This window comes from Pan paniscus, chromosome 4 (assembly GCF_029289425.2).
Source record: "Pan paniscus chromosome 4, NHGRI_mPanPan1-v2.0_pri, whole genome shotgun sequence".
In the NCBI taxonomy this organism is placed as follows: domain Eukaryota; kingdom Metazoa; phylum Chordata; class Mammalia; order Primates; family Hominidae; genus Pan; species Pan paniscus.
The window spans coordinates 44,515,022-44,530,346 of record NC_073253.2 but is presented as its reverse complement, the minus strand read 5'-3'; the positions used below and the strand labels follow the sequence as shown (position 1 = coordinate 44,530,346).

The window sequence follows — 15,325 nt, the reverse complement described above, 5'->3', positions numbered from 1 at the left end:
GCAGGTGACTCTTATCTTTCTGTGCCTCTGTTTTCTCACCTTTTATGTGAGCACTTACCTCTTAGGGTTCTATGAAGAATATGTGAGGTGACACTATTATAGAGTGCTTCTTACAGTACTTGATTCATATTAAGTGTTCAATAAATGGCCAGCCATTAATCAGTTTAATAATACTGTGCCGAGGTAGGTTTACTTTTGGAATTATTATTATTTATTTTGAGACGGAGTCTCGCTGTGCCGCCCAGGCTGGAGTGCAGTGGCATGATCTTTGCTCACTGCAAGCTCCGCCTCCCAGGTTCACACCATTCTCCTGCCTCAGCCTCCTGAGTAGCTGGGACTACAGGCAGCTGCCACCACGCCCAGCTAATTGTATTTTTAATAGAGACAGGGTTTCACCGTGTTAGCCAGGATGGTCTCGATCTCCTGACCTCGTGATCCGCCCGCCTCGGCCTCCCAAAGTGCTGGGATTACAGGCGTGAGCCACCGCATCTGGCCTGAAATTATTTTTATAATAATTTATGAGATATATTTAATAAATTTATTTCCTGTTAATGTTAAACATATAAATTTATGAGATATGTTTAATAAATTTCCTGTTAACATGTAGAAAGATGTAGTAAAAAGATAGTTTCACTAATGGCAGTGAGTTACATTTTTACTGTAATGGTCATCGTTTACTGCATAGTCCTCCTTCAGAAGGCATTTAGCAGACTACTTAATGCTTAACGTTGACAGTTGACATCAAAGAGTGGGCCAGGAACTATGTTAGCAATTATGTTTTTTTCATTTAATTCTCATATCAACCTGATGAGATAGACAGTATTTTGATTCAAATCCAGATCTGTGCTCTTTCTGCTGTTCAAGGTAGCTTTTAAGCCATGCACTCTTGAGTTCTAAATATTAGACTTAAAAATGAAACTTGGGGCAGGCATGGTGACTCATGCCTGAAGCCAAGGTGGGTGGATCACTTGAGCCTAGGAGTTTGAAACCAGCCTGGGCAACATAGCAAGACCTTGTCTCTACAAAAAAATTAAGGAAAAAAAATAAAAACCCAAGAAATTTGATCACATGCATATTCATAAATTGGATACTCTCAACATCAGTAGAGAGGTTGTTAAACATAGATTGCAGAACCAGGCTGCCTGGATTCCAGTCATTCACTCACTGATGACCTTGAGCCAATGACTTCACCTCTTTGTATCTCATTTCATTAACTGTCTAATAATAATTGGTCAGGTGCAGTGGCTCTCGCCTGTTATCCCAACACTATAGGAGACTGAGGTGGAAGAAAGCTTCAACCTCAAGAGTCTGATACCAGCCTGGGCAACATAGCGAGGCCTCGTCTCTAATTAAAAATATATATATATATCGCCAGCATGGTGGTGCATGTAGTCCCAGCTACTTGAGAGGCTGAGGTGGGAGGATCGCTTGAGCCTGGAGGTTGAGGCTTCAGTGAGCTATGATTGTGCCACTGTACTCCAGCCTGGGTGATAGAGCCAGACCCTGTGTCAAAAAAAAAAAAAAAAGGCCGGGCATGGTGGCTCATGCCTATAATCCCAGCACTTGGGGAGGCCAGTTTGTGTGGTTGGGAGGTTGTGACCAGCCTGGCCAACATGGTGAAACCCCATCTCTGCTAAAAATACAAAAATTTAGCCGGGCATACACCTGTAATTCTAGCTGCTCGGGAGGCTGAGACAGGAGAATCGCTTGAACCCAGGAGGCAGAGGTTGTGGTGAGCCGAGATCACACCACTGCACTCCAGCCTGGGCAACAGAGCGAGACTCCATCTCAAAAAAAAAAAAAAAAATTCTCCCTTCACAGGGTTGTTATGAAGATTAAATTCGTATGTATCACATGCCAAGAACAGTATCTTGCACATAACACAATGAGAAACCAAGGCGATGTGACTGTACAGGTTGAATATCCTTTATTTGCAATTTTTGGGAATAGAAGGATTGCAGATCTTTTTAAGATTTTGGAATATTTGCATTATACGAATTGAAAATCCCTTGTCTGAAAATCTGAAATACAGAGTGCTCCAATGAGCATTTCCTTTGAGCATCATGTTGGCACTGCAAGTTTCGTATTTTGGAGCATTTTGGAGTTTGAATTTTTTGGATCAGGAATGTCAGCCTATATTAGAGATTGTGCTATTGTGCATGTGAAAGTTTGAAATCTGCATTATGAAATAACTTTCAGATAATACTTTATTCCATTTTAATGTTAGTAACCCAAAGAGGATTCCAACTCAGTTAATGTCATTTATAATTTTTGTTTATTAGGAAAACATATTGTAATTAGAATATTTAGTGTAACTGTATCTGAAGTGTTCTTAGCTTTAATTTTCATATTTTAATTTAAATATTGTCACTTGGATGTATATTATTCAGGAGAAAACAACTTACGGCCAACGAAAAAAGGAATGTCTTTAAAATCAGATGCTGTGCTGTCAAAATCAAAACGAAGAAAAAAACCTGATAGGGTTTTTGAAAATCAAGAGGTCCAAGCTATTGGTGGCAAAGATGTTTCTCTGTTTCTCTTCAGAGCTTTGGGGAAAATTCTATATTGTAAAAGTAAGAAATTTTTACATTTTTAAAATCTGTTGGATATCACATAGTCTTAAAATGGAAATAAAATGTCACTTTTAAAAAAATGTCATGTATTTTGGTTCTGCTCTAAGAGTTAGAGCTAGGTCAGATACTGTTTGCCTAGGCCTAAGACATAGTAGGAAATCAGAATATTTTCTGACCGTAAGCAGGATTAAAAGTAAAAACATGCTATTGCAGGCCATATCCATGTGTGTAAATCTTTAAAATTATAGTTTGCTGAAGGTAAGAGAGCAGATCATCTAGACTTGTAGTGGCAAGTGTTGGTAGCCTAAAGCCCTCTTAACACTGGGCTCCAGCCAACAGAGCCTTAGACAAATTACCAGGTAGTTTAAGGTTTCTTTCAATCCTCTTGTATTTCTCTAATTTACAAGCTTTCTGTCTCCCCAACCAGATGTTTATCGCCTTTTCTGTCTTTTTTGATGACTGCTCCCCCTCAGTTCTTTCACTCCCTATTGCCCATTTTAGTGTCCCAAATAATCCCTCCTTTTGATAGCAAATGCCTGTTTTCAGTCTGATGACCCTAAAGGAAAGAAATTGGGATTTCTAAATGGAAACCTTCATACCCTCTGAGGAAAATGGGCATCACTTAGGTGGCAGTGAGGACACTCCTCTGTCACTGGATCCTCTTACTTTGAACCTGAGTGACTATTCCCACCTGATTCTTTGCTTTCTCTCCTTTCTTTTCCTCCCCAACATACGTTTATCGTCTCTTGCATTAGTGAATGGAATTCGTATTCTTTCATGTAGAGAGCAACATCTTCCTACATAGTAAATAAAAGAGTAAAGACCACTGTATTGAGATGAGAAATCAAGGGAAGAAAGCAACCCAAAGCTGAAAAAGGTGAAATGGGAGTGCATTAGGAAATGGAATATTTTAAGTCTAGAGAAGCCATAATCTAAGCATCAGAATTGTTAATTTAGTTCTTGCTAATATGGAAAAAATAGGTGCTTGCTTCCAGTTGTTTTTTATTTATTTATTATTTTTTAACAGTTTGCTTACTGTGTTGGTATTGTATGTCTAAAATTTTCAAACTCTTCAAATGAGAGGTGCTATATAATTATAAAGAAGGTATTATCTTTAATAATTCCAGAAATTTTTTATAGGAGCATCTTTAACAGAATTAGACTCACCTCAGTTGCCCTCTCATTTATCAGAATATGAACGGGATACGTTACTTGTTGAACCTGAGGTAAGTTCTTTGATGACACTTAGTATAGGTTACAAAGGATATATTATTCGTGTGCATATATATTTGACCATTGCATTTTTACCAAATTTATGTATATATGCTTCTTTTTATAGGAGGTAGTAGAAATGTCACACATGCCTGGAGACTTATTTAATTTGTATCTTCACCAAAACTACATAGATTTCTTCATGGAAATTGATGATATTGTGAGAGCCAGTGAATTTCTAAGTTTTGCAGATATCCTCAGTGGTGACTGGAATGTAAGACCATTTGACTTAAAATGTTTATGTTTATAGTATTTCCTTAGAATTAAGAAAAGAAAGTTTACTTTTATCCCTAATTGCCTGACATTATTTTATGTGACTGTTCTTCATAACTATGCTAAAGTTAATGTAACCAACTCAGTGTTTATAATGAAGCTTCAGTAGCAAATCTGATTTTTCTGCTGATAATATAGCACCAATTGTTTCTAAAGTTATTTTCTTTTTTTCTTTTTTTTCTGTGTGTGTGTAGAGACAGGGTCTTACTATGTTGCTCAGGCTGGTCTCAAACTCCTGGGCTCAGACAGTCCTCTCACCTGAGCCTCCGAAAGTGCTGGGATTACAAGCGTGAGCCACCACGCTCCTGTCTAAATTTTCTGATTTTGTGTTATGGTGGTGTTTTTTTTTTTTTTTTTTTTTTTTTTTTTTTTGAGAAGAAGCTCTATCTACAGCTATGTTACCCAGTCTGGTCTTGAACTACTGGGTTTAGGGAATCCTGTCCTCTCTGCCTTCCAAGTAGCTAGAAATACAGGCACACACCACCATGCCCAGTTTATTTTCTTTTTTTTTTTTTTTTGAGACAGTGTCTTACTTTTTTGCCCACGCTGGAGTCCAGTGGTACAAACACGGTTCACTGCAACCTTGACCTTCTGGGCTCAAGCGATCCTCCAACCTCAGGCACTCCCCATCGAGTAGCTGGGACTACAGGCAAGCACCACTATCCTTAGCTAATTTTTTTTCTTTGTTTTAGAGACAGGGTTTCACCATGTTACCCATGCTGGTCTCCAACTCCTGAGCTCAAGCGATCTGCCTGCCCTGGCCTCTCAAAGTGCTGGGATTACAGGAGTGAGCCACCATGCCCGGCCCCAGCTTATTTTCTGATTTTAAAATTAATACATACTCAAAATATGACAACCATTAAGAAGTAGATACAAGAGAAAGAACTGTACATGTTGCTACACTTTCTGCTAGTTTTTAAAATTTATTTCTTTTACATATTTGAAACTATTTACCATAAAATTTGTATTTTGTTCTTAACATCTTAACACTGCCCTTACCAGTACAACAGCCACCAACTACATGTAGCTATTTACATTTAAATTTAATTAAAAATTCAGTTCCTCAGTCATACTGGCCACATCTCCAGTACTTGATAACTGCATGTGGCTGATGGCTACTTTATTGAACAGCCCAGATACAAAACATTTCCATCATTGCAGGACGTTCTGTTGGACGACACTGTTTTGATACGTTAATATTTCTGTGTATTATAAATATTAAAATAAGGCCGGGCTCAGTGGGTCACACCTGTAAACCCAGCACTTAAGGAGGCCGAGGCAGGTGGATCATTTGAGCTCATGAGTACGAGACCAGCTGGGGCAATGTGATGAAACCCCATCTCTACAAAAAATACCAAGAAAATTGCTTGGGTGTAGTGGTCCCAGCTACTCAGGAGGCTGAGGTGGGAGGATGGCTTGAGCCCGGGAGGCAGGGGTTGCAGTGAGCTGAGATCACACCACTGCACTCCAGCCTGGGCAATAGAGCTGGACCTTGTCTCAAAAAATTAAAAAATTGAAATAGCAGTAATAAGTAAAATTAGGAAAGACACAGAAAAACCATTTATGATATAGAGCTTCATTACTTAGCAGTTGAATTTGCTTAACTTTTAAAATAATTGTTTCTTTCTTATTTTGAAATTTTCCATCCTATAAATAAATTAAAAGGATAGTACAATGAGCCAGGAGTGGTGGTTCCTGCCAGTAATTCTGCACTTTGGGAGTCCAAGGCAGGAAGATCACTTGAGGCCAGAAGTTTGAGAACAGCCTGGGAAACACAGCAAGACCCCATCTCTAGAAGAGATTTTAAAAATTAGCTGGATATGGTGGCATGCACCTGTAGTCCTAACTACTTGGGAGGCTGCGGTGGGAGAATCACTTGAGCCCAGGAGTTTGAGGTGATAGTGAGCTGTGATCGTGCCACCACATTCCAGGCTGGGCAACAGACTGAGACCCTATTTTAAATAATAATACAAAATAACGAAAAGAGTATAATTGACTTGTTTGTGACACCAAGGATAAATGCTTGAGGTAATGGATACCCCATTTAACTTAAGGTAATTATTACACATTGTATGCTGGTATCAAAATGACCCCTGTACCTCATAAATATATACAGCTACTAGGTACCCACACAAATTAAAAATTTTAAAAAAAATGATAGTACAATGAATAGCTGCATATCCTTAACTTTTGTTTAGCAGTTTGCATATTTTGCCACTTTTTCTTAATCTCTCTATATATTTACGTATTTGTTTCTGGCTGAATAATTGGAAAGTATTAGTAATTGCGAACATTGTGACACTTAAGCAGCATAAGGACATTGTTCTATTACAACTACCATAGCATTATCATACCCCATTGAAACTAAAATATAACTAGTTGATATAACTGGCCTCTCAAAGTGCTGGGATTACAGGCGTGAGCCACTGCGCCCAGCTGCATAGTCATATTTTAGTTTCAATTATATTTTAGTTATATTAACTAATTAGTTACATTAACTAATTAGTTATATAATTAAGTTAACTTTCCAGAGAAACTTGACACTAATCTAGCAATATATTGTCCCTATTCAGATTTCCTCATTTGCCTCAAAAATGTATTCAAAGTTGTTTCCTCCACCCCTGTCCAAGATCCAGTCAGGGTTTACACATTTAATTTGATGGATATGTCCCAGTGGAATTTGCTTTGGATAAGTTTATAGTGCTGTTATTTATAGGGCTGTAGTGATGTTGAAGAAAGTGAACACATAGAAACTAAATACGGTTAGTATTTTTGTATATATCAGGAATACCAGTAATGCTCTTTTATAAATCTATTTTCTTTCACATCTTGTCTCATTTGTTAGACACGCTCTTTACTCAGGGAATATAGCACATCTATAGCTACGAGAGGTGTGATGCATTCCAACAAAGCCCGAGGATATGCTCATTGCCAAGGAGGAGGATCAAGTTTTCGACCCTTGCACAAACCTCAGTGGTTTCTAATAAATAAAAAGGTAAAAAAAAAAAAAAAAGAATTCTGTACTTTCAATATGTGAACTTTATGGTACGTGAATTATAACTCAAAGCAGTTATTTTCTTTAAAACATAACAAAGGAAAAAATATTTCATTTTTAATAAAATAGTTGCTAAGGTCCACAATTAGAGTCTGAGTTTTTATAAAACATAAAAAGGTGACTCTTAAATGTTTGTACAATTTTTTAAGGGAAAAAAGACCATCAAAATTTGAAAACATTAGTTCAGTTTTATTGGAATCAAAGCGTAGTTACATTTTATTTTATTTTTTATTTTTTTATTTTTTGAGACGGAGTTTCGCTCTTTTTGCCCAGGCTGGAATGCAATGGCGTGATCTCGGCTCACTGCAACCTCCGCCTCCCGGGTTCAAGCAGTTCTCCTGCCTCAGCCTCCCAGGTAGCTGGGATTACAGGCGCCAGCCACCACGCCTGGCTAATTTTTTGTATTTTTAGTAGAGACAGGGTTTCACCATGTTGGCCAGGATGGTCTCGATCTCTTGACCTCATGATCCTCTTGCCTTGGCCTCTCAAAGTGCTGGGATTACAAATGTGAGACACCATGCTCGGCCATATTTTATTTTTTATTTTTTATTTTTATTCAGACAGAGTCGTTCTGTTGTCTAGGCTGGAGTGCAGTGGTGCCATCTCTGCTCACTGCAACCTCTACCTCCTAGGTTCAAGCAATTCTCCCACCTCAGCCTCCTGAGTAGCTGGGATTACAGGCATCTACCTCCATGCCCAGCTAATTTTTGTATTTTTAGTAGGGATGGGGTTTTGCCATGTTGGCCAGGCTGTTCTTGAACTCCTGACCTTAAGTGATCTGCCCGCCTTGGCCTCTCAAAGTGCTGGGATTACAGGCATGAGCCACTGTGCCCAGCTGCATAGTTATATTTCAGTTTCAATTAAAAACAAACTTTAGGGCCAGGCATGGTGGCTCACACCTGTAATCCTAGCACTGTGGAAGGCCAAAACAAGGGGATCACTTGAGCCCAGGAGTTTGAGACCAGCCTGGGCAACATAGTGAGATCCCATATCTACAAGAAAAAGAAAAAAATTGTAAATAAATAAACCCTAGTTCAACCTGAGAATACTGATTGGAAAATAGAAATCCCTAGTGTATAAAATTTCAGTTAGGCAGGAGGAATAAGTTTTTTTTGTTTTTTGTTTTTGAAACAGAGCCTTGCTGGCCAGGAGGAATAAGTTTTAAGTTCAAGAGATATGTTGTATAACGTGGTGACTATTAAGAACAATGTGTCGTGTATTTGAAAATCATGGCCGGGCATGGTGGCTCACGCCTGTAATCCCAGCACTTTGGGAGGCTGAGGCGGGCAGTTCACGAGGTCAGGAGATGGAGACCATCCTGGCTAACACGATGAAACCCTGTCTCTACTAAAAATAAAAAAACTTAGCCAGGTGTGGCGGCGTGCGCCTGTAGTCCCAACTACTCTGGAGGCTGAGGCAGGAGAATGGCGTGAACCCAGGAGGCGGAGCTTGCAGTGAGCTGACATGGCGCCACTGCACTCCAGCCTGAGAGACAGAGCAAGACTCCATCTAAAAAAAAAAGAAAATCACTAAAGCGGTAGATTTTAAATGTTCTCACCACACACAAAAAATATATGTATGTAAGGTAATGCATATGTTAATTGGCTCAATTTAGCCATTCTACCATATATACATATTTCAGAACATCATGTTGTATACCTATAAATACATACAGAGCTTATTTGTCAATTTAAATTAATCAAAGAAAGGAGAAGAAATCTTGGCCTTGCCTCTATGTGGACAAGGTAATTCACCTAATGTGTTCTTACTCTCCACAGCTAAAAATGTAGATGATTGAATTATTTAGAGGTAAAAAATGGGAGGCACACAAGTTGAAAACAAAATACACAACAGTTTTCAAAATGAATTGCCAATCTTTAAAAATCAGACTAATGATTAAAAGTCAGATATGAATTTCGGCCCGGCCGGGCGCTGTGGCTCACACCTGTAATCCCAGCACTTTTGGGAGGCTGAGGCGGGCAGAACACAAGGTCAGGAGTTCGAGACCAGCCTGACTAACATGGTGAAACCCCATCGCTACTAAAAATACAAAAGTTTGCCGGGTGTGGTGGTGTGCTCCTGTAATCCCAGCTACTCAGGAGGCCGAAGCAGGAGACTCGCGTGAACCCGGGAGGCAGAAGTTGCAGTGAGCCGAGATCATGCCACTGCACTCTAGCCTAGGCGACAGAAAAAGACTCTGTCTCAGAAAAAAAAAAAAAAAGTTAGATATGAATTTCTAGCTTCAGAATTTCTGGAATCTCCTGGTTAAAAAAAAAAAAGAGGCCAGGTGCAGTGGCTCACACCTGTAATCCAAGCACTTTGGAAAGCTGAGGTGGAAGGATCACTAGAGCCCAGGAGTTTGAGACCTGCCTGGGCAATATGGTGAAACCCCATCTGTATAAAAAAATAAAAAATAAAAAAATTAGCTGGGAGTGGTGGCAAACACCAGGAATTTGAGACCAGCAATATAGTGAGATCCCATATCTACAGGAAAAAGAAAAAATTTTTTTTTGTTTATCCTACCTAGTCCCAGCTACTTGGGAGGCTGAATTGGGAGGATTGCTTAAGCCTGGGAGGCAGAGTTTGCAGTGAACAATGATTGTGCCACTGCACTCCAGCCTGGGCAACAGAGTGAGACCCCCATCTCTCAAAAAAATAAAAGGAAAGTGAAGTATAACACTGGCTCATATTTCTGCGTAGCAACAATCACCTCGCCATGTAGCATCTGCCCCTTTGAGATGAGAGTAGTAGGCACCACTGTCCCCAGCTGGTTCATTCACTTATATTGCCTGCTTGACTTCTGTAATATCTGAATTCATGACTCCTGGACTGGGTCATCTCTGAGATGTCTTCCAGTTCTAAAATCATACAGCTGAAAATTACCCTATAATTTATTACCTAGGACATTTTTTCCAACAGATTTCTTGGAGAATTTAATGACTTTTAAGCAATTTATATCTCATTGACTTGCTTTGTCTTTTATAGCATATATATTAATTTTGCATTGTAGCTGCATATAAATTATCTAAGACTGTTAGCTTCTTGAAGGCAGGGATTATGCTTTTCTCTTGCTCAGCATAACGTTGTGTTGACTAAAGAAAACAAATTATTTCATTGAAAACTATTTTCGTGTAATTTGTGATGTGTGTGTGCTCATAAACAATTCCTTTGAGTTTTAAATTTGGTTTTCTTATATATTCAATGTCTTTTAAAAATTGTTTATCAAATGTGGAATAGTTGTGTAGGTAAAATACTTTATTAAACGATGCTAAAAAAACTATAAAGGACTACTTAAATAAGCTATTAAAAGTATATTTGTGGTATATAAACCCACAAGTTAATATAAACTTATCGTGTAAGTTTATATAATAAACTTAGTTTGTCTAGGAATACATATTTTTAATTTCATTTTTCCTTTCATCTTTTTTTTTTCTTTTCTATACAGTATCGGGAAAATTGCCTGGCAGCAAAAGCACTTTTTCCTGACTTCTGCCTACCAGCTTTATGCCTCCAAACTCAGCTATTGCCATACCTTGCTCTACTAACCATTCCAATGAGAAATCAAGGTAATAACATAGGTTTTTCTTTTCTTTTAAGAAGTAGGGTTTATTTATTTATTTATTTATTTATTTTATTTTTTTAGGTGGAGTCTCTACTGTCCAGGCTGGATTGCGGTGGCACTATCTCGGCTCACTGCAACCTCTGCCTCCTGGGTTCAAGCAATTCTGTTCCCTCAGCCTTCTGAGTAGCTGGGACCACAGGCACGCGCCCCCACACCTGGCTAATTTTTGTATTTTTAGTAGAGATGGGGTTTCACCATATTAGCCAGGATGGTCTCGATCTCCTGACCTTGTGATCTGCCTGCCTCGGCCCCCCAGAGTGCTGGAATTACAGGTGTGAGCCACCGCACGCGGCCAGAAGTAGGGTTTTATAGCAATATCTTTTTGTGGGCCAATTTATTGCTATATGCAGTGAGATACTTTTTTTCCTTTTATTTTTTGATCTGGATAATTCTGGATCCTTTATGTTTTTTTTTTAAAAAAAAGCATCAAACAGGCCAGGTGCAGTGGCTCATGCCTGTAATCTCAGCACTTTGGAAGGTCAAGACAGGGAGATCACTGGAGGTTAGGAGTTTGAGACCAGCCTGGCCAACATGGTGAAACCCTGTCTCTACTAAAAATACAAAAATTAGCCAGGCGTGGTGGCATGCGCTTGTAATCCCAGCTACTCGGGAGGCTGAGGCAGGAGAATCACTTGAACCCAGGAGGTGGAGGCTGCAGTGAGCCAAGATCGCACACCTGCACTCCAGGCTGGGTGACAAAGTGAGGTCTGTCTCAAAAAAACAATAAGCATCAGATGATATAGAAATATATAAAGAGCCGAACGTGGTGGCTTATGCCTGTAATCCCAGCACTTTGGGATGCCAAGGCTGGGAAACCCCATTTCTACTAAAAATACAAAAAATTAGCCAGGCGTGGTGGCACGCGTCTGTAATCCCAGCCACTCGGGAGGCTGAGGCAGGAGAACCTTCAACCCGGGAGGCGGAGGTTGCAGTGAGCCAAGATCAGGCCATTGCACTCCAGCCTGGGCGACAGAGCGAGACTGTCTCAGAAAAAAAAAAAAGTTTCTAAAGTAAAAATTGAAAGTACTTCCCCTACAACCACAGGTTGCTTTGACAGATTAATGTAAATTCTTCCAGATACTCTTCTGTGGATGTAGAAACATGCAGAATGAGGCAAGCTTTAATTTGCTTATGTCACTTACTGTGGATAGCCTTTCATATCTTATAAGTTAATGTCAGAGCAGCAATCTAATTCATTTTTTTCCAATTTATAAACATTTTATTTAACCTTATGATGGATATTTTGGTGGATTTCAGTATCACAAAAATGCCTATTAATAGTATATTTTCATTATATTTCTGTTACGAAATTATAATGCTACAAACATTACTATGCCTGTGGCAGTATACATCTGCACAAGTTTTGAAAATGTTATGCATTCATAGGCAAAAATGGGATAACTTTTGGGCGGTGGTCATGATTAATCTGTTGATCAGAATCCAGAGATTGCCCTTCTCCTTGCCAATTGCTTTAAGAGTACACTAGTTTTTGGCCGGGTGCAGTGGCTCATGCCTGTAATCCCAGCACTATGGGAGGCCAAGACGGGCGGATCACAAGGTCAGGAGATCGAGACCATCCTGGCTAACATGGTGAAACCCCATCTCTACTAAAAATACCAAAAAAACAAAAAAAACCAGGCCTGGTGGCGGGTGCCTGTAGTCCCAGCTACTCGGGAGGCTGAGGCGGGAGAATGGCATGAACCTGGGAGGCGGAGCTTGCAGTGAGCCGAGATTGCGCCACTGCCCTCCAGCCTGGGCGACAGAGCAAGACTCTGTCTCAAAAAAAAAAAAAAAAAAAAAAATTACACTAGTTTTTAAACTTTTTGTTTTTTTTTTTTTTGAGATGGAGTTTCACTCTTGTTGCTGAGGCTGGAGTGCAATGGCATGATCTCGACTTACTGCAACCTCTGCCTCCCAGGTTCAAGCGATTCTCCTGCCTCAGCCTCCAAAGTAGCTGGGATTACAGGCATGTGCCACAACACCCGGCTAATTTTTTTTGTATTTTTAGTAGAGGTGGGGTGTCACCATGTTGGCCAGGCTGGTCTCGAACTCCTGGCCTTAAGTGATCTGCCCACCTCGGACTCCGAAAGTGCAGAATTACAGGCGTGAGCCACCGCGCCCGGCCACTAGTTTTTAAACTTTATTTTGAAATTATTTCAGGCTGGGCGCAGTGGCTCACGCCTGTAATCCCAACACTTTGGGAGGCCGAGGCGGGCGGATCACGAGGTCAGGAGATCAAGACCATCCTGGCTAACCCCGTCTCTACTAAAAATATAAAAAATCAGCCGGGCACGGTGACAGGTGCCTGTAGTCCCAGCTACTCAGTAGGCTGAGGCAGGAGAATGGTATGAACCCGGGAGGTGGAGCTCGCAGTGAGCCGAGATCACGCCACTGCACTCCAGCCTGGGAGACAGAGTGAGACTCCGTCTCAAAAAAAAAAAAAATTATTTTAAATGTAAGGATGCAAGAATAGTACAAAAAAATTCTTGTATATCCTTCACTGTTTCCTCATTATCACATTTTTTACCATATTTGCCTGATTATATTCTCTCTCTTTATAAGCATGCACATATATGTATTATTTTGCTAAACTAGTCTTGAGTAAATTTGCAGGCATGATATCCCATTATTCTTAAAAACTTAAGTCTGCACTTGCCAAAAACAAGGACATTTTCCTGCATAACCACAGTGTGCAATCAAATCAGGAAATTAATATTAATACCGTTTATTTTATAGTCCCCATTCAAATTTTTCCAATTGTCCTAATAATATCCTTTTTTTATTATTTTTAATTAATAGAGACAGGATCTCGCTTTGTTGGCCGGCTTGGTCTTGAACTGCTGGCCTCAAGCAATCCTCTTGCCTCAGCCTCCCAAAGTGCTAGGATTATAGGCACAGGCCACCGCACCCAGCCCTAATAATCTCCTTTGTAAAATGATAACTCCCCATTTCTTGTCCAGAATCCAGTGAAAGATAACCTGATGCAGTTAGTGATTTAGTTTCCGTGTGTTTTTAGTCTCCCTTGATCTGGAACAGTTTTGTAGTCTTTCTTTGTCCGTGACATTTTAGAGGGATATAGGACAGTTACTGTATATACGATCCCTCAATTTGGGTTTGTCTGGTGATTCCTCATTATTGGATTCAGGATATGTATTTTTTTGGCAGAAACACCACAGAAGTGATCTTAAAAAAAATTGGCAAGGAGAGGAAAGATATCTGGATTCTGACCAACAGATTCATCATGTCCACTGCATAAACGTTATTTTTGCCTATGAATACACAACATTTTAAACACTTTTAAGTATCAGTACTTACAAAAGCTGTAAGATAAAACACTTCATTGTATCAAAGTAGATATTTAGTCTTTAATCCTTTCTTCTGATCACTGATAAGGTCAACTCTATCTTTAAAATTTCTGGGCCAGGCATGGCGGCTCATGCCTATAATCCCAGAACTTTGGGCGGCCAAGGTGGGAAGATCGCTTGAGCCCAGGAGTTTGAGACCAGCCTAGGCAACACGGTGATACCTTGTCTCTACAAAAAAATTTAAAAATTAGCTGGGTGTCATGGCTTGCACCTGAAGTCCCAGCTACTCGGGAGGCTGCAGTAAGGGGATCACTTGAGCCCGGGAAGTGAAGGGTGTAGTGAGCTGTGATCACCCCACTGCACTCTAGCCTGTCTAGCTTGGGTGACAGGGCGAGACCCTCTCCAAAAAAATAAAATAAAATTTCTGAGATGTTTTGATAAGTTATATGGTAGATTACTAACATTTTTAATATGACACAAATTCTGTTTTCTGTTTTGAAGATTAGCACCACAGACAGGTGATCATTAATGAAATATGGCCCTTAAAATACACATTACAAAAGAGAAACTGATGGTAAAATTGCTGGTGAACTTAACTTTTATCATTTCTCCACTAATTAAAAATTCAGATTCTGGGATCACATCTCTAAGCTGTTCATATCAAAGAGCTATTTTTTAAAGATCCTGATTATAGGCAACAAAAGCAAAAATAAACAAATAGGATTACATCAAAACTGAAAAGCCTCTGCACAGCGAAGGAAACAACAGAATGAAGAGCCAACCTACATAATGGGAGAAAATATTTGTAAATTATACATCTGATAAGGGGTTAATAATCAAAATATATAAGGAACTCAAAGAATGCAATAGTAAGAAAACAACCCAATTAAAAAACAGGCAATTCCAGCCTGGGCAACATGGTGAAACCCTGTCTCTACAAAAAATAGATTAAATTGGCCGGGCACGGTGGCTCACGCCTGTAACCCCAGCACTTTGGTTGGCCGAGGTGGGTGGATCGCCTGAGGTCAGGAGATCGAGACCAGCCTGGCCAACATGGCAAAACCCCACCTGTACTGAAAATACAAAAAATTAGCTGGGTGCAGTGGCGGGCGCCTGTAATCCCAGCTACTCAGGAGGCTAAGGCAGGAGAATTGCTTGAACCCGGGAGGCGGAGGTTGCCATGAGCCGAGTTTGCACCATTGCACTCCAGCCTGGGCAACAAGAG

General features: G+C 39.9%; 1 protein-coding gene across 6 annotated transcripts in view; it reads left to right on the top strand.

Moving 5' to 3' along the window:
* RAD17 (RAD17 checkpoint clamp loader component) overlaps window positions 1-15,325 on the top strand; it is a 45,863-nt gene that overhangs the window by 20,035 nt on the left and 10,503 nt on the right. For 5 of the 6 annotated variants that reach the window (XM_055112325.1, XM_008957391.5, XM_014344891.5 and 2 more), the window contains 5 exons: window positions 2,391-2,573; window positions 3,714-3,799; window positions 3,913-4,059; window positions 6,964-7,113; window positions 10,619-10,739. In XM_055112325.1, the coding sequence (XP_054968300.1) occupies window positions 2,391-2,573; window positions 3,714-3,799; window positions 3,913-4,059; window positions 6,964-7,113; window positions 10,619-10,739 (687 nt within the window). Of the gene's footprint in view, window positions 1-2,390; window positions 2,574-3,713; window positions 3,800-3,912; window positions 4,060-6,963; window positions 7,114-10,618; window positions 10,848-11,727; window positions 11,780-15,325 lie in introns of those variants that run through there. The other variant, XM_063604210.1, reaches the window with a different exon arrangement.